We start from the raw sequence: 23,470 nt of genomic DNA, 5'->3' as shown, positions 1-23,470 counted from the left end.
ATTTCCTCTTCTCCCTCCTTATTTCTTTTTAATTTGGTTTTTAAAGGCTTCTCAATCCTTTGGCTTCCCACTAATCTTCACCACATTGTATGCTTTTTCTTTTGCTTTTAGGCTGTCCCTGACTTTATCAGCCATGGTTGCTTTGTCCTCCCTTTAGTATGTTTCTTCTGCTTTGGGATGAATTTTTGCTGTGCCTCCTGAATTATCCAGAAACCCCTGCCATTGCTGCTCCACTGCCTTCCCTTCCAGTCAATCCTGGCCAGCCCCTCCCTCATGTCTTTGTAGCTACCTTTACTCAATTATAATCTGATTCAAGCTGCTCCCATTCAAATTGCTGGGTGAATTCTATCATGTTATAGTCACTGCTCCCTTGGGGTTCCTTCAGCAGAAGCACCCCCATCAAGTCTGCCTCATTATTACATATCATTAAATCCAGAATTGGTTGTTTGGTGTGAGCTCCACCATAAGCTGCTCCAAAAAGCCATTTCATAGTCATTCCATGAATTCCTTTTCTTGAGATCTGCTACCAACCTAATTTTCCCATTCAATCTGCATATCGAAGACCCCAATGATCAATGTAATAGTGCTTTTTTTACATGCCTTTTTTTAATCTTCTGATTTACTTTCTTCTCCACATCCTGACTACTGCTGGGTGTCTTGTACACAACTACCATCACGGTCTTTTTTCCTTTACGGTTCCTCAACTCTACCCACACAAATTCCATGCCTCCTGACTCTATACCACATGTTGCTATTGATTTAGTTTCATTTCTTACTGAAAGGTCAGCCTGTCCCTCTGCCAATCTGCCTGTCTTATCAACGTGATGTTTTTCCTTGCATAGTTAGTTCCTGACCCTGATCCCCTTGCAGTCACATATCTGTGAAGCCCACAACATTGTACCTGTTAATTTCAATCTGTGTTCCAGGCTCATTTGCCTTGTTCGCATATTCTGTACATTTAAGTACAACACCCTCTGTCCTGCATTGACTGCCCCCCTTCTCAGAGTTATTCCCTTATCTGCTGTGCCTGAAGTTAGATTCCTGAACCTTTCCATACTCTCTGTGTTGTTACTCGTTCTGGAAATTTGACCTCTGCTGAGTCTATCCCCTCTAACTTTTTTCTGTAAATTTCCATGCAATTGAACCCCAAACTCTCCCCCACTATTTAGTTTAAAGTCCTAATACAGTCCTAGCTATGTGATTCACCAGGATTCTGGTCCCACCGTGACTCAGATGGAACCTCTATTGATGCCAATATCCCATGAATTTGAAACTGATTGTCCCACACTAATCTTTGGGCCATGCATTTGCCTCTTTAATAATGTTGGCTCTGTGCCAATGAGCTCATGGCTCAGGTTGTAATGCGGAGATTATTACTTTTTTGTTTCTGCTTTTTAATTTAGCCATTATCTGCTCATATTCCATCAACAGAAGCTCTTTCCTCTTTCTCACTATGTTGTTGGTACCTACATGGACTACAAGAATTGGATTTCTCTCCTCCCTCTCCAAGGAAGGAACCCCATGGAAGCAGTGACCATAATATGATAGAAATCACCCAGCAGTTTAAATGGGGGAAGCTTGAATCATAGGATTATAAGTTGCTCTGCAACCCAGATGAGATATCCTGAACCCAGGCACCAGGTAGGCAACACAACCTTTGGGACTCTTGACTCTTGACCCTGGCCATAGATAACAGTGTTTAATCCTCTGACTGTACTGTCCCTGTTTACAGCAACATTTCTCTTTCCTGCCACTCCCCCTTGAATGGCTCTCTATACCACAGTCATATGCTCAGTTTGAGCTGGTCTCTCTGGGTGCAGAAAGGTTCTGGTTGTGATGATCTTTCTGTTTTAATCAGGATCAGACCTTTTAGCATCCACAGTCTGGTATTGTCAGCAGTGACTAGAAAGGTGTCCAGAAAGTGAGTTTTGAGAAGATTTGTAGCTCAGGTTGAGGTTCTGGATGTAGGTTTGCTCGCTGAGCTGGAAGGTTCATTTTCAGATGTTTCGTCACCATACTAAGTAACATCTTCAGTGAGTCTCCAGATGAAGCACTGCTGCTGATTCCTGCTTTCTATTTATCTGTTTGGGTTTCTTTAGGTTGGTGATGTCATTTCCTGTGGTGATGTCATTTCCTGTGGTGATGTCATTTTCTGTTCTTCTGGTGTCCAGAACGTTTAAAACCAGAACAGACTCTTCCAGTGGCAGCACCATTGGTGGTGTATCTGCCAGCAGGGGGCATCTCAAGGCTTCCCCATTTGTGACTTGGCCTCCCGGATAGTGTTCTAACTTAGAATGAGAGCCCACTGCTGAATTTGATCAGAAGCTATGGACCTAGCAGAGGCTTGTGGTCTGTTACTACTACAAATATACATTTGTAAAGATATTAGTGGAATTTTCTCACACCAAAGATGACTGCCAACCCTTCCTTCCCTATCCGAGTGTATTTGCACTCTGCATCAGCCACATTCCGGGTAGTATGTGCTATTAGGCATTCCACTCCATTGGGCGATTTGGGAGCCATATGGGGAGGTATTGCATGTCAGCAATAGACCTTGATTGGGATCAGAGTGTGCCCTCCTTGGAGAAATGTCTAACGTCTGTGTCCGATTTTTCTAAGTGTTATTTATTGGCCTTCCCTGTTACTAGCACATCATCCAGAGAAATGGCAACCTGGGTTAGACCTTGTAAAATGTTCTCCATTGTCCACTGAAAAATGGCACAGGCTGATGACCATCCCAAAAGGCAACCCTGTATATTAGTACAAATCCTTAAGAGTATTAATTGTAGCATACTCCTGAGAATCCTCATTTAACCGCAACTGTAGGTACGCAGGGCTCATGTCCAGCTTCATGAAGGGTAGCTCCCCTGCCAGCTTTACATATTTGTCCTCTATGCAAAGGATTGGGGATTTATCCAGCTGTGAGAAGTGGTTTACTGTTTGTTTAGAATCCCCAAAAAAGCCAAACTGATCCCTTGGGCTTCACAATTGGTACAACAGGTGCTGCCCATTCTACAAACTGTTCCCTTCACTTAGCAGCCTTCTGATTTCTGCCTTGACTTTAGCCTGTAAGGCAATTGGCACAGGGCGGACCTTGCAGAATTGTGGAACTGATTCCTGGTCAACATGCAAAGTAGTCTTAGCTTCTTTGATAGTCCCGAGACCTTCCTGGAAAGCGTTCAGGTATTTAATTAGGACTTCACTTAGGCAGCCATTTTCTAATCGAAAAATGTTGTGTCAATCTAGGTGAACCTTTCTCACTAATTTTGCCCCATAAAGTTTGGGCCAGAACATTTCACTACAGTCAGTGGTAACTGAACAAGGTGCTTCTCATAAGAGACCGGAACCAAAGTTGTGCCCTTAATCTGTAAAGGTTCTCCGGTATAGGTTTTCAGGCTACCCGAGATCTTATGCAGACTTAAGGGTTGGAGTCCAACCGAATTGTGTTAAAGACTGTTTGCGGAATCACTGATACAACTGCCCCGGTATCAACCTCCATTAGAATCAGGTGACCAGACATTTATTTTGAATGGTTCTGATTTGAATGTTGCTGAACAATTTAACTGTTCTAAGCCAGATGTAGATGGGCTTTCCAGGGTGCGCACTGTCCTGGATACCGGCCTATGTGTTCTTCTATTCGATTCAGGGTAGGGCGACTCTTTTGCTGTTTCGAGTCTGTATACTGGCAGCAACTGCAATGGCTTGCTGGCGCGGCTTCTGAAGAAAACGTTAACCATTTGGCCAAGGCTTGGCTTTGTTTTGGGGTTTTGCTGTGAGCTGACCTAGAGTCCCTCAGTTCAGGATATGAAGTGAATGTGGCTATGCAATTGCCTGCACTCAAGTGGTATTCCCCCCAAGCTCTGTCGGACTGGTGAGGGTGTCCACTTCCATCAGCTTTCCCAACAACTCATATGTTTCACTTGCTGCATTTTCTAATGAGAATGCCAGTTGTAGTACCTGTTTGAAGTCCAGTTGCTCTTCATCTAATACGCACTTGTGCGTATTTGCGTCATTAATACCACATGACAAATGGTCTCACAGCTTCTCATTCAGGATTAAACCAAAGTTACATGCCTCTGCCAGTTATCTTGAACTTGTCAAAAATCCCTGCGTGGATTCCATTGGTTCTCAAATTGCCGAGTAAAGCCAAAATTGTCTCATAATTAAAGGAGGCTTGGAACATAAAATTCTTTCACTAAATGCATCAACTCTTGAAATATTTCAACATCTTGTGCCTCAGGGAAAGTTTGGCTCCTGAGCTGCGGGTGTACAAGCTGTCAGGAGACCTACTTGTTGCTTTTCATCTCTCCCAATGTCATTTACCTGGAAGAAGTAACGTATTCTTTCCACCTACTGGGCCCAGGTTTCAACAGCAGTATTGAAGGAGTCAAACTTCCCAAGTAGCGGCATGATGCCGGAAATGCTTGTCCTAACTCAAGGATGACTGTTGCGAGCGAATTTCTTCAGGAGTGTTTTTTTTCTCTCTCACCGCTACTGAGATAACTCCACAGAGGCTGGTATCCTATTACCAAGTCGCCCTTCACTTACGCACACGTATAATACTTGACGTTGGTCCAGCATCTTCAGAGCCAGCCATCAGAGTAAACAGAACCTCCAGCATCCCTGTTAATATCTGTCAGCCAGGGCTCCCTGATTGGGGCTGTTAGCTGTGTCCATCAGAGAAGTCACATTCTATAAGGTCCACCTGGCTGACCTTGTTACAGTCACTAAATCACTGTTTTGTGCTGAGCTCCTGATCCATCAGTTCATCATGTTTCTAAAACCTTATAAATGTTGAGCCAAAAAGCGCAAGCAAAAAGCACCTCTTCCCCTCTGCATTGACTTTCTACATTGCCTCCAAATTCCCTGGACTATATAGTCTCTCAGGCTGTGTCTCACTCTGGATGGAATCTCTCCCACCTGACTGTGTGAAGCTTACTGCTCCTAAAATGGTATTTAGCCTAGTGAATTGCTAACCCTGTTATTTTCCTCAACATAGCTTAAACACCCATATTGCTATAAACAAGCTTTGGCCGAGAGTAACTACAAGCATTGCTACATGGCACCTACCTGCATTTTAAATATTTTCTAATCATTCTGTTCAGAGATATTCTGGCACACCCTTGGAGCAAGTGGGACTTGAACCTGGGCCCCTGCTTCAAAGATGGGGACACTACCACTATGCCATAACAGGACCATTTCCATTCAAAATATCAAATCCTCATCAAAGTCACATAAAGGGCAGACTTAGCTGCATTTTCTCTTAATGTGCATAATGTGCTTTTTTGAAACAACTGTTCATTTATTTAAAATAGGCATTTGTGCATGCTTTGTTTCAGTTTGTTTGTGTTCTTATAGACACCTGATTCACTGGAAGATATTGATTGAGTCATAGCGTTCAGCACCACATGAAATGGTAAAAAAAATTCCAGTTACTAATCTGCTAAGAATTTCCTTTTACCACAGGACGCAACAAGGAGCCCTGCCCTCGGTAGCTGAGTAGTCAATCTGGGCCTCATTAGCTTCCTGGAATTGCTTACCTTTCTGCGAGCACCTCGTATGACCTTTGAACACCTTCTCTGCATTAAGTTTGTTCCCAGTTGGCAAACCAATGTCATGACTGTCATTCTAACTAGTGATTATCACAAAAGTGTGTAGCTGATTGAACCGATATTCTTGATAATCAAGTTGCACAAGAAAGTGTCATTGAAGTAGCTATTGCAGAATTTTGTGTCTATTTCTCTCTCTCACACTCTCTTTTTCTCTGTCTCTGTCTCCACTCCATGCCCCCCCCCTCCACCCCCCAACCCCACCCACCCACTCTGATTGTAAGGAGGACTGTTCTGTGAGATTGCTTATGATTAGAGTTAACTAAAGACCGGAGCCATTTTGTAATCGCTAATTTTATGATCCATTGGACAAGTTTCTAAGCCTAATGTTTCCCTGAATATTTTGAAGGTCATTAATATGTTGCCCTAGCAATCCACGTTCTTGGTGATTAATACTATTGATGGATAATTAAGACTCTGTAATACGTAGTGTGGCAATTGCTTCAATATAGGCCAAAAAACAAGTTCAATAGAAATATCAAATTTAACTTAATCTTCCTTGGCTTTATATAAAAGTGCAGGTTTATAGTTCCTTGAAAGTAGAATCACAGGTGGCTAGGATAGTGAAGAAGGCATTTGGTACGCTTTCCTTTATTGGTCAGAACATCGAGTATAAGAGTTAGGAAGTCATGTTGAGGCTGTACAGGACTGTACAGTGGTTAGGCCACTTTTGGAATATTGCTTGCAATTCTGGTCAACTTCGTATCGGAAAGATGTTGTGAAACTCGAAAGGGTTCAGAAAAGATTTCCAAGGATGTTGCCAGGGTTGGAGGGTTTGAGCTATGGGGAGAGATTGAATAGGCTGGGGCTGTTTTCCCTGGAGTGTCGGAGGCTGAGGGGTAACCTTATAGAGGTTTATTAAATCATTAGGGGGATGGATAGGGTAACTAGACAAGGTCTTTTCTCTGGGATGGGGGACTCCAGAACTAGAGGGCATAGGTTTAGGGTGAGAAGGGAAAGTTTAAGGTGAGAGGTGGAAAGTTTAAGGGGGATACACGCGGCAAGTCCTTCACACAGAGGGTAGCGGCCTTTGGAACGCGTTGCCAGCAGAGGTGGTAGAGGCAGGCACGGTAGATTCATTTAAGATGCGTCTAGACAGATGCATGAGTAGGTGGAGAGCAGAGGGATACAAATGCTTAGGAATTGACCGACAGGTTTAGACAGTACATTTGGATCGGCTCAGGCTTGGAGGGCCGAAGGGCCTGTTCCTAGGCTGTAAATTTTCTTTGTTCTTTATATAAAAGAGACATAAGAGACAACTTTTTCACATAGAGGGTGGTACGTGTATGGAATGAGCTGCCAGAGGAAGTGGTGGAGGCTGGTACAATTGCAACATTTAAAAGGCATTTGGATGGGAATATGAATAGGAGGAGTTTCGAGGGATATGGGCTAAGTGCTGGAAAATGGGACCAGATTGGGTTAGGATATCTGGTCGACATCGACGAGTTGGATTGAAGGGTCTGTTCCCATGCTGTGCATCTCTATGACTCTGAAAGCAAAATGCTGTGGAAGCTGAAAATCTGAACTGTAACAGAAAATGCAGGAGAAATGTAGAAGGTTTGGCTGCATCTGTGGGGAGAGAGAAAAACAGAGGAGTCATATTGGACTCAAAACAATAACTCTACTTCCTTTAGCACAGATACTGTCAAACCTGCTGAGTTTCTGCAGCACTTTCTGTTTTTATTTTTTTCTTGGCTCAGCTCAGTTTGCTTTCACTAAACTATGACGATGTGATGTCGTGCACCAGGCTTTGTCATGTGAAAATTCTAGCAGATAATGAAACTGGTAGCTGATTGGAATAAAAATAATGAGGGGTGAATTTCTACAGGACAAGCTGTATAAACTTTACAGAAACTGGCCTAGTCCTGTTTGGGTTATTTTCAGGATTTTTATCACTCTTATCTCAAGGTTAAACCAGACAAGGGGTAAGGAACATTCCAATCTCCTAGCCCCCCTACTCCTACACATTCATTGTACTTTTTATAGGTATATTTGGATTGATTTCAAATTCTAAGGAAACATATGTCTTATGTAACTAACCATAGAACCTCTGTTGTTTACCCTCTATTATCGTCCTTGGTCTTGTGTGGAAGTCTTCAATTTTGCATCCAGCTTCTCCTAAAATTCTTCTGCAGCCTGCTTTAACTTTTTTACATTAGAACGCTTCTACTTTATAAATCTGTTTTTTTGCCATTACAGTTGTGTCTTGGATTAATATAATGCCTTAACATAGCAAAACATATCAGTGCACTTCACACAAACATTACCAAATATGGAACCAAGCCTTGAGAGGAAGATATTAGGACAAAAGTCTTGTCCAATAGATAGGTCTTAAAGGTGATGAGAGTGGTGTGCCAGATGGAGAGGCTTAGGGAGGAAATTCTGGAGTTATGCAACTGCATTTTAAAATGGAAGGGGATGCGGATTGTTCACCACCCCAGATGGTAAGCAAAATACTACAGTGCTCAAAACCTGAAACAAACACAGAGAATGCTGGAGAAACTTAGCAGGTCTGTCAGTATCTGTGGAGAGAGAAACAGTTAAATTTTGTAGTTCGGTATGACTCTTCAGAACTGACAAGGTATTAGAAAATAGGCTCTTTGTTAAGGAGGGGCAAAAGGGCTGATAGTGCAGGGGCTTTGTGCATATGACATAGATTGTGTATAGTGGAGAAAAAAAAATGTAAAATTAGGGTGTGAAAAGGAAATAAGTGCCAAATAAACAAAATCTAAACATGACACAGCTGAGGGGGGGGGGGGGGGGCGGGGGGGGGGGGGGGGGGGGGGCGGGGGGGGGGGAGGTGGGAGAGTGTGCAAAGAATGTAAGAAAAATGGAGAACAGACATAATGCAATCAGTTTATGAGGTTATTGAATTCAACGTTGAGAGTCGAGATTATAGCATTCCCAAGCGGAAAATGAGGTGTTCTCCTTGACGTAGCATTGTGCTTTTTTGGAAGATTACAGCAAGCCCAGGACAGAAATGTTCAAAGAAGAGCAAGTAGCTTTATTATAATGGCAAGCACCTGCGAAGTGAGGCTCATTCTTATGGACAGAGCAGAGGTGTTCTGCAAAGTGATTATTGAGTCTACATTTGCTCTCGTTAGTGTTAAAGAGACCTCAGTGTGAGTAGCAAATTTAGTAAATTAGATTGTAACACAGTAGACCAGTGAAACGCTGTATTTGGTGCTTGGACAGTGAGAAAGGTGAACGTAAAAGGGCAAGTGTTAATTCTGCAATTTGCATGAGAAGGTACCATGGGGGAGTGAGGAAGCATTAGGAGGGATTGAGAAGTGGACCAGTGTGTCACAGAGGGAATGGTCTCTGTGGGATTCTGACAATGGAGGGACAGGGAAGATGTGTTTGATGGTGGAATCCTGCTGGAAGTGGTGCAGAATGCCGGTTTAAATACAGAAACTAAAGTAAGGACAACTGGGACCCTGTCATTGTTCTGGGAATGAGGGGAAGGTTGGAAGTGTGGGAGATGGGTCGGACATGGCTGAAGGCCCTCTCAACCATAATGGAGAGGAAAAAGATCTTATTGGAGGCGACCCAGTGCAAGGTGGCATCATCAGAACAGATGTGATGGAGAAACTGTAGGAATGGAATGGAATTCCCTTGGGTTGGGCCAAGGATGGGAATGCTAATGATTGCCATATGCTGAGTAAAATGGCGTCCCTTTTGTTCACGCTGGTTTCTTGTGTCCTAGTTCTGATGAGTGCAAGACATGGAGTTTCTACTTTTTGTCTCCTTTAAGCAATTGTTTATAAACAAACAGTTGAACTAGGAGCAGAAGCAGGCCATTTGCCACTCAAGGTAAAAGCAATGACTGCAGATGCTGGAAACCAGATTCTGGATTAGTGGTGCTGGTAGAGCACAGTAGTTCAGGCAGCATCCGAGGAGCAGTAAAATCGACGTTTCGGGCAAAAGCCCTTCATCAGGAAGACAGGCAGAGAGTCTGAAGGGTGGAGAGATAAGTGAGAGGAGGGTGGGGGTGGGGAGAAAGTAGCATAGAGTACAATAGGTGAGTGGGGGAATGGATGAAGGTGATAGGTCGGGGGGGAGAGTGGAGTGGATAGGTGGAAAAGAAGATAGGCAGGTAGGACTAGTCATGGGGACAGTGCTGAGCTGGAAGTTGGGAACTGGGGTGAGGTGGGGGAAGGGGAAATGAGGAAACTGTTGAAGTCCACATTGATGCCCTGGGGTTGAAGTGTTCCGAGGCGGAAGATGAGGCGTTCTTCCTCCAGTGTCTGGTGGTGAGGGAGCGGCGGTGAAGGAGGCCCAGGACCTCCATGTCCTCGGCAGAGTGGGAGGGAGAGTTGAAATGTTGGGCCACAGAGCAGTGTGGTTGATTGGTATGGGTGTCCCGGAGATGTTCCCTAAAGCGCTCTGCTAGGAGGCGTCCAGTCTCCCCAGTGTAGAGGAGACCTCGTCGGGAGCAACGAATACAATAAATGATATTGGTGGATGTGCAGGTAAAACTTTGATGGATGTGGAAGGCTCCTTTAGGGCCTTGGATGGAGGGGAGGGAGGAGGTGTGGGCGCAGGTTTTGAAGTTCCTGCGGTGGCAGGGGAAGGTACCAGGATGGGAGGGTGGGTTGAAGGGGGGCGTGGACCTGACCAGGTAGTCACAGAGGGAACCGTCTTTGCGGAAAGGGGTAGGGAGGGAAATATATCCCTGGTGATGGGGTCTGTTTGGAGGTGGCGGAAATGTTGGCGGATGATGTGGTTTATGCGAAGGATGGTAGGGTGGAAGGTGAGCACCAGGGGCGTTCTGTCCTTGTTACGGTTGGAGGGGTGGGGTCTGAGGGCGGAGGTGCAGGATGTGGATGAGATGCGTTGGAGGGCATCTTTAACCACGTGGGAAGGGAAATTGCGGTCTCTAAAGAAGGAGGCCATCTGGTGTGTTCTGTGGTGGAACTGGTCCTCCTGGGAGCAGATACGGCGGAGGAGAAGGAATTGGGAATACGGGATGGCATTTTTGCAGGAGGTGGGGCGGGAAGAGGTGTAATCCAGGTAGTTGTGGGAGTCGGTGGGTTTGTAAAAAATGTCAGTGTCAAGTCGGTCTTCATTAATGGAGATGGAGAGGTCTAGGAAGGGGAGGGAGGTGTCAGAGATGGTCCAGGTAAATTTTAGGTCAGGGTGAAATGTGTTGGTGAAGTTGATGAATTGCTCAACCTCCTCACGCGAGCACGAGGTGGTGCCAATGCCCGAAATTTTACTGCTCATTGGATGCTGCCTGAACTGCTGTGCTCTTCCAGCACCACTAATCCAAAATCCATTTGCCACTCAAACCTACTCCACCATTTACAAAGAAATCTCGATTAACCAGCATTCGATTATCTAAATTTCAAATTAACTGGACAAGTTCGCAAGGTCCTGATGCTAGGCTAATCCATGGTATCCGGCATTTGATAATCCAAACATTCAATTATCCAAACAAAATACTCCCCACCCGTGTTGTTCAGATAATTGAGATTACTCTGTAATAAGGTCATGGCTGATCTTGTTTTGAATTCCATATTTCCATCTCTCCCCTTTAATCCCCTTGTAAGGCAAAAACCTGGTCATTTCTCTTTTAAAAATATTCAGCGACCTCACCTCCACCACCTTCTGATGCTGAGAATTTCAACATTTTCCTCATCTCTGTCCTAAAGGGACAAAACCATCTCTTTTTTTTATTCATTCACAGGATCAGGGCATCGCTGGCTAGACCAGCATGTATTGCCCATAGGACAGTTAAGAGTCAACTACATTACTGTGGGTCTGGAGTCACAGGTCAGCCAGACCAGGTAAGGACAGCAATTTGCCTCCCTAAAGGGCATTAGTGAACCAGATGTGTTTTTCCAACAATCACTACATGGTCATCATTACAACTCTAAATTCCAGATTTTTATTGTATTCAGATTCCACTATCTACTGTGGCAGGATTTGAACTGGGTCCCCAGAGCATTACCTGAGACTGTGGATTAACAGTCCATCGATAATGCCACTTGGCCATCATCTCCCCTTGGACTCACTTTGAAAAGGGAATATCTTTTCGACATCCACCAACTAAAGAACATGTTCCTTGCAAACTACCTTTTAATAGCTCTTATAAACTGCTTTGTGGCCTTTTGCTGAATAAAGAAAGGAGTCCATCTGCCCTCTAAGGCGTTGTGAAAGATTCCATGGCACTGTTTTGAAGACGAGGTGGCTCAGTGGTTAGCACTGCTGCCTCACAGCGCCAGAGACCCGGGTTCAATTCTGGCCTCAGGCGACTGTCTGTGTGGAGTTTGCACATTCTCCCCGTGTCTGTGTGGGTTTCCTCCGGGTGCTCCGGTTTCCTCCCACAGTCCAAAGATGTACAGATCAGATGAATTGGCCATGCTAAATTGTCCCGTAGTGTTAGGTGCATTAGTCAGAGGGAAATGGGCTCTTCAGAGGGTCGGCGTGGATTTGTTGGGTGGAATGGCCTGTTTCCACACTGTAGGGGAATCTAATCTAATCAAAGAGCAGGGAAGTTAGCCCAGTGTGCCATCCAACATGTATTTCTCAATCAATATTTCAAGAACAGATGATCTGTCTCTTATTACATTACTATTTGCAGAAACCTATTGTTTGTAAATTCACTATCATGTTTCCTGCATTACAGAAAGGATTTGAGATTGGGGTGTCCTGGTGTCATGAATGGCTCCAAATAAATGCAGGTTGTTTCTTTAAACAGGTAAAAGGTTGATTGCCATACAAATAAAACTCATCATCAATTGCAGAGGAGGAAATTGACCTTGTGAAAGTGACAAAGCATAGACTGTGGTATCACCCTGAATGTCCTTTCCAGTACTCTGTAACATGTGCCACCTCTGTCATTATGTGGTTCAAATGAAGGGTTGTCACCAATCTTGCCTTGTCTATACTTTGTCCAGAGCCTGTCAAATGTCTAGTGCGCATAGAGGATATATCCCTGCAAAAAAGACATTGTTCTTAGTTAATAAAATGGTTTATAGTATGTATAAATAAGAACAAATACTTTACTGGTCAGACATACTTGTTATGACACTCAGTGCTATACATAATATATCTACTCCCTAAGAAGACATCGTTTCAACAGACTGTGAGGCTTCAACAGAATGGGTGGAGCTCAGTGAAGATTAACTCTTTCAGAAATATTGTACAACATAGACCACTGGTTGTCTACCTGCTAATTTGGTAAAAACAATGAATGCAGATGCTGGAAACCAGATTCTGGATCAGTGGTGCTGGAAGAGCACAGCAGTTCAGGCAGATGCTGCCTGAATTGCTGTGATCTTCCAGTTTCTGGATTAGTGGTGCTGGAAGAGCACAGCAATTCAGGCAGCATCCGAGGACAGGCAAAATTGACGTTTCGGGCAAAAGCCCGAAAAGTCAATTTTGCCTATCCTCGGATGCTGCCTGAATTGCTGTGCTCTTCCAGCACCACTAATCCAGAATCTGGTTTCCAGCATCTGCAGTCATTGTTTTTACCTCTGTGCTCTTCCAGTACCTGCTAATTTGGTCAAGTAGTGGTTTTTAATACAAAAATATCTAAATAATGGGGACAATTGCAACTTATAAAACAAAACACTATTTGGCCTCCTGGACCTGTACTCCAGCTTGACAAAGTTTGACTAAAGCAGCGCACCAATCAAATAATAAAACTTTCCCGTTCTTTGGAAGACTGTTTCACTCAAAACATTGTGTCTTTCTTTCCATAAATGCTGCCAGGCCTGCTGAGTTTCTCTAGCATTTTCTGTTATCTGTTCATCAATCCGTGTTTTTGAGGTTCAGTTTGTTTCATAAAGTCAGGAAGCATTTTTTTGTCTGATGTTGTCTGGTTTATTTAGCAAAGCTTGTCTTATTTCAATGTTATATAAATTGAAGTTGTTCAATTGCTTTGTTCCAGGGTTATATGATGGAGAACCGTATCCCTGGGCTGAAATGTGACTCTGATGTATTTGTAACCTTTGAGGGTGACAATGTTGTGATGCTACAGGTAAGATCATTTAAACACTGCTCTGTGTAGTATTCTGCCTTTACTGCTCGGTTACCTGAGCTTCCAGTTTTGACTTGTATTTTTCTGAAAACGAAATAAATCTCTGTAGACATCTTTATTCCCAATTTGTGTTCTGAACAGTCATACTAACAAATTGGTAGGATTGCCCTTGGATTCGAAAGTTGGTCTTTCAACTTGTTGCTTTATTCTTTCACTGTCTTTGGTCTTCACTGTAGACTGATTCATGTAAACTGCTGTGGGCAGAATTAAATTAATTGTGGTGGAGATCGTTGCAGTAAAGTCAACATATTTTCCTTTGACACACTCAAACAGAGTGCTTATTCTTCTTTGAATGGTTGTTAGAGCTTTGAGGTTTCTTTAGAAATAAGAAGTATTTTTAATAGTTACCAACATAGAGATACATTTTACTATTGCCATATAGATGCTGAATATCATTAGACCCAGCATTGTAATTGCTAATACAACATCCGAATAAGCAACATTTTTATACCTATTTCTCCCATTTACTATCTGCATCACTAAAATATGCATGTCCTGTGAAGAGGGTAAGGATAAGATATGTTCATTAATGAACTCTAAATTAATTGATTTTGTTTTGCTAATTTATTCTTGTCTCCTGACTCCCCCATGGAATAGGAATTTCTAAAAATGTGCTCTTTCATGAGATCTGGACATCACTGTCAAGGCCAGCATTTATTGCCCCTCCCTTCAGTGCTTTTGAAAATGTAGTGTTGAGCTGCCTTTTTGACCCACTGCAGTTCATGTGGTTGATACACATGACACACTGTTGTTAGGGAGAGAGTTTCAGGATTTTAACCCAGTGACAGTGAAGGATTAGTGACAGATTCAAAATCAGGATGCGCCCTGGACAGGACCTTGCAAGTGGCAGTGTTCATAAGTCTCTGTTGCATTTGTCCTGCTAGATAGTTGTGGATTCTGGATAATGCTGACAAAGGAGATTTGTTGTTGCATTGCATCTTGCAGATGGCACACGTATACTCCTGTGGAACAGTGAATGTCTGTCTGTGGGATTCCATGCAGGTGGACTGCTTTTTCCTGGAAAGTGGTGGAGGCTGGTACAATTGCAACATTTAAGAGGCATTTAGATGGGTATATGAATAGGAAGGGTTTGGAGGGATATGGGCTGGGTGCAGGCAGGTGGGACTAGATTGGGTTGGGATATCTGGTCGGCATGGATGGGTTGGACCGAAGGGTCTGTTTCCGTGCTGTACATCTCTATGACTCTATGACATTGAGCTTCTTGAGTGCTGCTTGAGTTACACTCATCCAGGCAACTGGAGAGTATCTAACCATACTCCAGTTAGTGGACAGGCTTTGGTTAGCCAGTATTTGCATTTCTTATTGCAGAATACCCGCCTCTGACTAGCAATTGCAGCCACAGTCACGCCAGAATTTGATCTAGAACTCCAGCAGCTGTCGTTCCACAGTCTCTTCAGAGATGCCAGTGAGTTAAAGAGCTGCCAGTTATTGACAAGCAGGATTCACCTCCTTGCCTGGGTCTTTGGTCCTGGCCATCTGAACAGCCTCTGCCATATTACCTGCTCGAAGTACAGTTCTCCCTGAGGAGGTAATGTTGGTTTCTTGTTGGTCCTCAAACCCCTGAGACCTTCAGAAAATACACCCTTGCCCCCAGATTGGGGTTCCGGCACAAAGGTGCTGGAAACCTTCAGGGTGGGAAGCCTGCTTCATAAGGCCTGTGTATATTAAGGAAGAGTGAGATAGATCCATTATGCGTCCCCACTCACATGGTTGGGAGTAGCCAAATGCAGAATGGGTGCTACAGTGGTCTGGAGCGGGTAAGTGGGATGTAATGGTAATTTCCAATAAGAAAGAATCGGACGTGGTGCTTATACAGGTCAGTGTGTTTGGATTTGTTCTATGAGCAGTGTTCTAAAGGCATTTACTTTGTGGATTTAGCTTGTCTTGCCTACTTTAAGCGTCTGAGTTTCCCAAAGCTGGGGAAACGTGTGGTAAAAATGAAGGAACACAGCTGTAATATAATTGAGTTACTAAACATAAGCAGATTGGTCCCCATTCATAGAGTCATAGAGATGTACAACATGGGAACAGACCCTTCAGTCCAACACGTCCATGCCGACCAGATATCCCAACCCAATCTAGTCCATATCCCTCTAAATCCTTCCTATTCATATTCCCATCCAGATGCCTTTTAAATGCTGTAATTGTACCACCCTCCACTCCTTCCTCTGGCAGCTCATTCCATACACGCACCATGCTGTGCGTGTAAAAGTGGCCTGTTAGGTCCCTTTTAAATCATTCCCCTCTCACCCTAAACCTATGCCCTGTAGTTCTGGAGTCCCCCACCCCAGGGAAAAAACTTTGTCTATTTACCCTATCCATGCCCCTCATGATTTTATAACATCCATAGGGTCACCCCTCAGCCTCCGACACTCTAGGGAAAATAGCCCCAGCCTGTTCAGCCTCGCCCAATAGCTCAAATCTTCCAACCCTGGCAACATTCTTGTAAAGCTTTTCTGAATCCTTTCAAGTTTCATAACATTCTTCCGATAGGAAGGAGACCAGAATTGCACGCAATATTCCAACAGTGGCCTAACCAATGTCCTGTACAGCCGCAACATGACCTCCCAACTCCTGTACTCAATACTCTGACCAATAAAGGAAAGCATACCAAACGCCTTCTTCACTATCCTATCTACCTGCGACTCCACTTTCAAGGAGCTATGAACCTGCACTCCAAGGTCTCTTTGTTCAGCAACACTCCCTAAGACCTTACCATTAAGTGTATAAGACCTGCTAAGATTTGCTTTTCCAAAATGCAGCACATCGTATTTATCTAAATTAAAGTCCATCTGCCACTCCTCAACCCACTGGCCCATCTGATCAAGATCCTGTTGTAATCTGATGTAACCTTCTTGACTGTCCACTACACCTCCAATTTTGGTGTCATCTACAAACTTAATAACTATACCTCCTATGTTCACATCCACATCATTTATGTAAATGAGGAAAAGCAGTGGACCCAGCACCAATTCTTGTAGTATACCACTAGTCACAGGCCTCCAGTCTGAAAAACAACCCTCCACCACCACCCTCTGTCTTCTATCTTTAAGCCAGTTCTGTATCCAAATGGCTAGTTCTCCCTGTATTCCATGATATCTAACCTTGCTAACCAGTCTCTCATGGGGAACCTTGTTGAAAGCCTTACTGAAGTCCATATAGATCACATCTACCTCTCTGCCCTCATCAATCCTCTTTGTTACTTATTCAAAAAACTCAATCAAATTCGTGAGACATGATTTCCCACGCACAAAGCCATGCTGACTATTCAGGTTTGGTTCCAGCTGAAAAGGTTTGCATTTCAATCTCTGGCATGATTCCATCCCATCTGTTGTTCGGAGTTAAAATTCAGCCTATTGTTTCAGTAGGAAGTGGAGTTTCAAAACATGCGCTGAATGTGAATTTAATCAGAAATCAATACATCTTTGTAAAGAAGCCTATAGAATATTAATTAATTGGCATCAATCTCTGCAACATCCTACTGCAACGAACAGTTGTGAAGTAGCAGTCTTGTTAACTATCTGGAAAATATCAAATTTGAAACACAATGTGACAACTTTACAGAGTTGCAAATGAAAGTTTTAATACCTGAGCCATTTCGACAGAAAAAAAAACCTCACATTTATACAAGGTACTTCATAGTCAATTAAGTACTTTTGAAATGTATTCTGTTGTTTTAATGTCCGAATGGGGCAAGCAATTTGCACACAACCAGGTCCCTCACAGAAAAATGTAAATGATGATTGCCACATGATCTGCTGTTGATATATTGGCTGAGGGATAAATATTGTCCAAAAGAACATCCATCTTCTTCTTGGTAAAAGTGCCATGGCATCTTTAAATAAGCATGTTGTCACTTCCAGATCCACATGTATCTTTCTCCCAGCCCCATGTTCGATACTTCGATTTGGACTTTTGCTCCCAGCCACAGCACTAAAATGGTCCTCATTAAAATCATGTGTTTAATCAAATGTTATTGTGACTGTGATAAACTATCCCTCCTCATTCTTTTTGACCTACCTGTAGCTTTTAATGAAGTTGGTCACTCTACCCTCCATCCTCCTTCCTCGAACTGGATGGGACATTCTTATTCAGCTTAAAGAAGCCAGAGAGTCACCTGCTTCTTTGCCCTCACTGTTAGCACTTTAGAATACACGGTAGCCCAGTGGTTAGCACTGCTGCCTCACAGCGCCAGGGACCCAGATTCAGTTCCACCCTCAGGTGACTGTCTGTGTGGAGTGTGCACATTCTCTCAATGTCTGTGGGAGTTTCTTCTAGGTGCTCTGGTTTCATCCTACAGTCCAAAGATGTGGAGGCATGTGGATTGTGGATTAGTGGTGCTGGAAAAGCACAGCAGTTCAGGCAGCATCCGAGGAGCAGGAAAATCGATGTTTCGGGCAAAATCCCTTCAACAGGAATACAGGCAGAGTGCCTAAAGGGTGGAGAGATAAATGACAGGAGGGTGGGAGTGGAGAGAAAGTAGCATAGAGTACAATAGGTGAGTGGGGGTGGGGAGGAAGGTGATAGGTCAGAGAGGAGGGTGGGGAAGGTAGCAAAGAGTACAATGGGTGGATGGGGGTGGGATGAAGGTGATAGGTCAGAGAGGAGGGTGGAGTGGATAGGTGGAAAAGAGGATAGGCAGGTAGGACAAGTCATGGGGACAGTGCTGAGCTGCAAGTTTGGAACTGGGGTGAGGTGGGGGAAGGGGAAATAAGGAAGCAAATGTGGCTGTGGTAGCAAGTCTGTTTCAAGACATGGTTGAAGAGCTTCAGGGCAGAGGAAATGACCTGGGAGTTGCAGTGGGAGAGGGACTCCCTGAGATTCTTGTAGAGAGAGGAGGAAAACTTCTTCAAGGCAGGCATCCTTGCAAGAGGATTCGCAGTAGGGTTAAAATACCTAGGTATGGATTGGCCATGCTAAATTGCCCCATAGTGTCCAGTGATGTGTAGGTTAGGTGGATTAGCCATGGAGAATGCAAGGTTAGTGGAATGGGGTTGGTCTGGCTGGGATGCTCTTTGGAGAGTCAGTGTGGACTCAATGGGCCTAATGGCCTGCTTCCACACTGTAGGCATTCCACAATTTAGTGTCAAATTTTGTTTGATTATTATTCTTCAAATGCAATGGGAAATGTTCTTTTCTAAAGATGCCACCAAATTGATGCTGTTTGCCTGAGAGGATTTAATGTTTCATCTTCGATAGTGCAACACTCACCAAATGTTGCACTGGAATACCTGTATGGATTAGGTGCAGATATGTTTGGAGTTGAACTCATTATCTACTGGTTCAGACAAAACTCTGCCTATAAAACTTGTTTCAGTCGCAGATGATGTATTAATTTGTCTTTCCTTTACATTATATAACCTGTTTACTCTGCTTGTGAAAGACTCTGCAGGGTATTTTAATACCTCTCATCAGATCCCTCTCAAGCTAGAACACATGAATGCTTCACCAGTTTTGTCCTTGCACAAACTTTTAATGTCCCCAGTGAATCAGAAATACCATTTAGCATTTCTTACCATGATACGCTGATGTATTCACAGATGATTTGCTATTTGAAAACTGAGAACAAATCATTAAGTCTCACTAATGTGGTACATTGGGCAATATTTTGTTTGCACAACAAAATCCCATCCCTTTCCACACTGTGTGCAGTGTGGCTTCTTATCTGACTGTGAAAAGGCGATAGCGTTAGGCAATATTTTTTTTTCATAGGATGTGGGATGATGACTACCATTTGCCACCCATCCCTTAATTGCCCTTGAGAATGTGATGCTGAGCTGCTTTCTTGAACTGCTGCAGTCCTCTTGGTCCAGCACTTGGTGTTTTTAGAATAGAAGTTCCAGGATTTTGTTTGAGCGGGGTTCAAAATAAAAGGGAAGATAGCAGACAGACATTCATCTGAAAATCACCAAAAGACTTAGGAAAATTCAATTGTGGGGACAACTAATCGGGTCCTGGGCCTCCTTCACCGCCGCTCCCTCACCACCAGATGCCTGGAGGAAGAACGCCTCATATTCCGTCTCGGAACACTTTAGCCCCAGGGCATCAATGTGGACTTCAACAGTTTCCTCATTTCCCCTTCCCCCACCTCACCTTAGTTCCAAACTTCCAGCTCAGCACTGTCCTCATGACTTGTCTGGACTTGTCCTACCTGCCTATCTCCTTTTCCACCTAACCACTCCACCCTCTCCTCCCTGACCTATCACCTTCATCCCTTCCCCCACTCATCCATTGTACTCTATGCTACTTTCTCCCCACCCCCACCCTCCTCTAGCTTATCTCTCCACGCTTCAGGCTCACTGCCTTTATTCCTGATGAAGGGCTTTTGCCCGAAACGTTGATTTCAAAGCTCCTTGGATGCTGCCTGAACTGCTGTGCTCTTCCAGCACCACTAATCCAGAATCTGGTTTCCAGCATCTGCAGTCATTGTTTTTACCCCTTTGGAAAGCCAGTATAGTAACAAGGGCCAAATGGCCCCATTTGCACACTAACAATTTTGTAATTCTGCTGAGGGGAGATTGACATTTCACTGATTAAGGAGGTAAAAACAATGGGTGGAGTGTCCTCGGCAGAGTGGGAGGGGGAGTTGAAATGTTGGGCTACGGGGCGGTGTGGTTGATTGGTGCGGGTGTCCCGGAGATGTTCCCTAAAGCGCTCTGCTATGTCCCCAATGTAGAGGAGACCGCATCGGGAGCAACAGATACAATAAATGATATTAGTGGATGTGCAAGTAAAAAGTGTCATGCCACCTTTCCCCATACAACCCTGTACATTGTCAATTTAAATAATTATCTAATGGGTTGAAGTAGAAATAGAAAAGGTTGAGTGCTATCGGCCTCCAAAAAGCTGGGCTGAGATAGAGTATCAAACGTCATCAAAGTTCAAAGAATTGGAGGATGGGATTTTAACGACCCAAATATTAATTGGGGTAGTTTTAGTATGCAAGGTATGGAGGCAGCAAAGTTCTTAAACCAGGAGAATTTTTTTTTAGCCAATACAAACTTTTCAGACCCTCTCTGGCCAACAGGGGAGGGAGTAAAAGCAAATTACTGCGGATGCTGGAATCTGAAACCAAAAGAGAAAATACTGGAAAATCTCAGCGGGTCTGGCAGCATCTATAAGGAGAGAAAAGAGCTGATGTTTTGAGTCTAACTGACCCTTTGTCAAAGCTATAAAAAGGGGAGAAATAGGGAGGCATTTATACGAGGCTGAGAGAAGGTGAGTCATGGCTCCAGAAGCAAAGGTAGCAATAAAGAGGTGATAATGACAGTGCATAGAGAGATTATAGGGAGATTAGGAGCTTTGAATGACCAAGGTTGAAGCCAGTGCTATGGGACAAAATATGTGGGGGATGGGGGGGAAGGGTGAAGCAGAGGTAAAATAGAAAACAGGGGAGAAGGGTAGCAAAGGAGGAAGAGGAAAGGAAAAGGGTGATGAGAGTGGGGAGCAAGAATAAGAGAGACAATTAAGAAATAAGCGGTACAGAACAGTGAAAAAAAATAAAAAAGGTAAATAAAATAAATGACATGGTGACTCAGTGGGGCGACATGGTGGCTCAGTGGTTAGCACGGCTGCCTCACAGCACTAGGGTCCCAGGTTTGATTCCAGCCTTGGGCGACTGCCTGTGTGGAGTTTGCACGTTCTCCCCGTGTCTGCGTGGTTTCCTCCGGGTGCTCCGGTTTCCTCCCACAGTCCAAAGATGTGCAGGTCAGGTGAATTGGTCATACTAAATTGCCACATAATGTTAGGTATATTAGTCAGAGGGAAATGGGTCTGGGTGGGTTGCTCTTCAGAGGGTCGGTGTGGACTGGTTGGGCCGAAGGGCCTGTTTCCACACTGTAGGGAATCTAATCAATCTAATCAAAATTATCTGGGAGTAATTCTGGACCTAATATTTGGAAATGAGGCAATGCAGGAGGAAGGATATATCAATAGGGGAGCATTTTGGAGATAGTGATCATAACTCAGCCTTTGAATAATTATGGAAAAGCATCGGGATGAACTGGCAATAAATGTTCTGAAGACTGATTTTACTTAGATCTGATACGATTTCACCCAGTGGACAAGCACCAGTTACTTGCAGCTAAAACAGTCCGAGCAATGGGAGGCAATCAAAGAAGAAGTAGTGAGAGCACAGGGCAGATATGTTCCTATAAGACAAAGGGTAGGACCAACAGCACAGAACACTAGATGTCAATGGACATAGAAGTTAGGATTAAGGAAAAAAAAGATTATGCCAGATACTGATGGCTCAATATGACAGTTTCCAGAGTATAAAATGTGCAGATTGCAACTTTAAAAGGAAACTAGGAAAGCTAAAAGAGTGTATGAGAGAAAAAAATGGTGGGAGGTATGAAGGAAGATCCAAATGGATTTTTAAAACATAAATAAAGAGCAGGTCATTCTGCTATAACGTGCGTTTTGTCAACATGAAATCGCTGTAATGTGATTGACAAATTTGGGATCCTATTTCTAAAGCATGAATTTTTAAAACATGTATTGGCTATAACGCGATTACACCACCAACGCTTTAAGCACTGTTTCTAAAGCGTGATTTTTCTGTAATGCGGGGTTGCTGAAGAACGCAACTATCGTGTTGTAGAAGAATCAACTGAACAAGAAAACAAGTAAAGAGTAGGGCTCGTAAGGAACCATATATGTGTACATGTGTGTCTGGACACTGAAGGCACAGGCACAGTCCTCAATGAATAATTTATGTCAATCTTCACAGATTATTGAAGAGGATGGCACAGATATTGACATCAAGGTGGAGGACTGTGAAATATCAGAATAAATTAACATAAATAGGCAGTACTAGCAAGTATTGCAGCTTTAAATGTGAATAAATCTGCAGGCCCAAATAAGAAGTATCCCAGGTTAATGTGGAAGGTGAGAGAGAGGAGATACCCAGCACTTTGGCAAACCTTTCAGATCCTTTCTGGTCAAGGTGAGGGCCAGAGAAATGGAATGTTGCTCATGTTGTCCCATTATTAAAAAGGGGAGGAAGTGATGGTGCAGTAAATTACAGGAACTCAGTCTTACCTCAGTGGTGGCAAAGTTATTAGAAAATATTCTGAGGTACAGGATATATCTGCACTTGAAGAGATATTACTTTGAAATAAACTTCTGTTGTTAATGTATGATTTGGAGATGCCAGTGTTGGACTGGGGTGTACAAAGTTAAAAATCACACAACACCAGGTTATAGTCCAACAGGTTTAATTGGAAGCACTAGCTTTTGGAGCGACGCTCCTTCGTCGGGTGTTTGTTTGCACTAATTTAAATTCTGTGGTTTCCAGGAGGTTAATGCTTTCCCGGTAGTATCCAAGTTGAGCATCAGTAAGCAGGTTATTGGTCATTAAGTCTTGCTTAATAGCACTGCTAGCAAGAACTTGTTGATCAAGAGTAGACTGGTTAAGCAGTAATTAACCTGCTTGGGTTTGGTCTACTTTTCTGGGATGGGATATACCCAAGCAGGGCAGTTGGAGCAGTCAAATGGACCTTCTCTGGAGGAAAGGGTGACTTTGGAAGTAGCCCAGAAGGGCCAAAGGATCAGACACACAAAGGATTTCCTTAACCATATGTAAACCACAAGCTGAATTTCATGTAAATTCAGTACCTTCCTTTTTTAACTTTCATTTCCCTCCCTGTGACCTGATGCTAATGGAACAGAATCTCTGCTTCACCTTTGGGGTGTAAGTGTTTTAAAATCTTGTGTTATGTTTCTGGAATAGTGATAGAATATGGAACAGTGCAGCACAGGAACAGGTCCTTTGACCAATTATGTCTGCACA

General features: G+C 43.6%; 1 protein-coding gene across 1 annotated transcript in view; it reads left to right on the top strand.

The window, feature by feature from the left end:
* acoxl (acyl-CoA oxidase like) overlaps nt 1–23,470 on the top strand; it is a 397,595-nt gene that overhangs the window by 246,496 nt on the left and 127,629 nt on the right. Inside the window, exon 13 of the mRNA XM_043687180.2 lies at nt 13,507–13,596. Within this exon, the coding sequence (XP_043543115.1) occupies nt 13,507–13,596 (90 nt within the window). The remainder of the gene's footprint in view (nt 1–13,506; nt 13,597–23,470) is intronic.

The sequence above is a fragment of the Chiloscyllium plagiosum genome, unplaced genomic scaffold (assembly GCF_037043375.1).
Source record: "Chiloscyllium plagiosum isolate Xiang-an unplaced genomic scaffold, Cpla_swu_hap1 HiC_scaffold_3, whole genome shotgun sequence".
Classification (NCBI taxonomy): Eukaryota; Metazoa; Chordata; class Chondrichthyes; order Orectolobiformes; family Hemiscylliidae; genus Chiloscyllium; species Chiloscyllium plagiosum.
The sequence above is the reverse complement of the archived record's forward strand: the minus strand, read 5'-3'. Positions and strand labels throughout refer to the sequence as shown.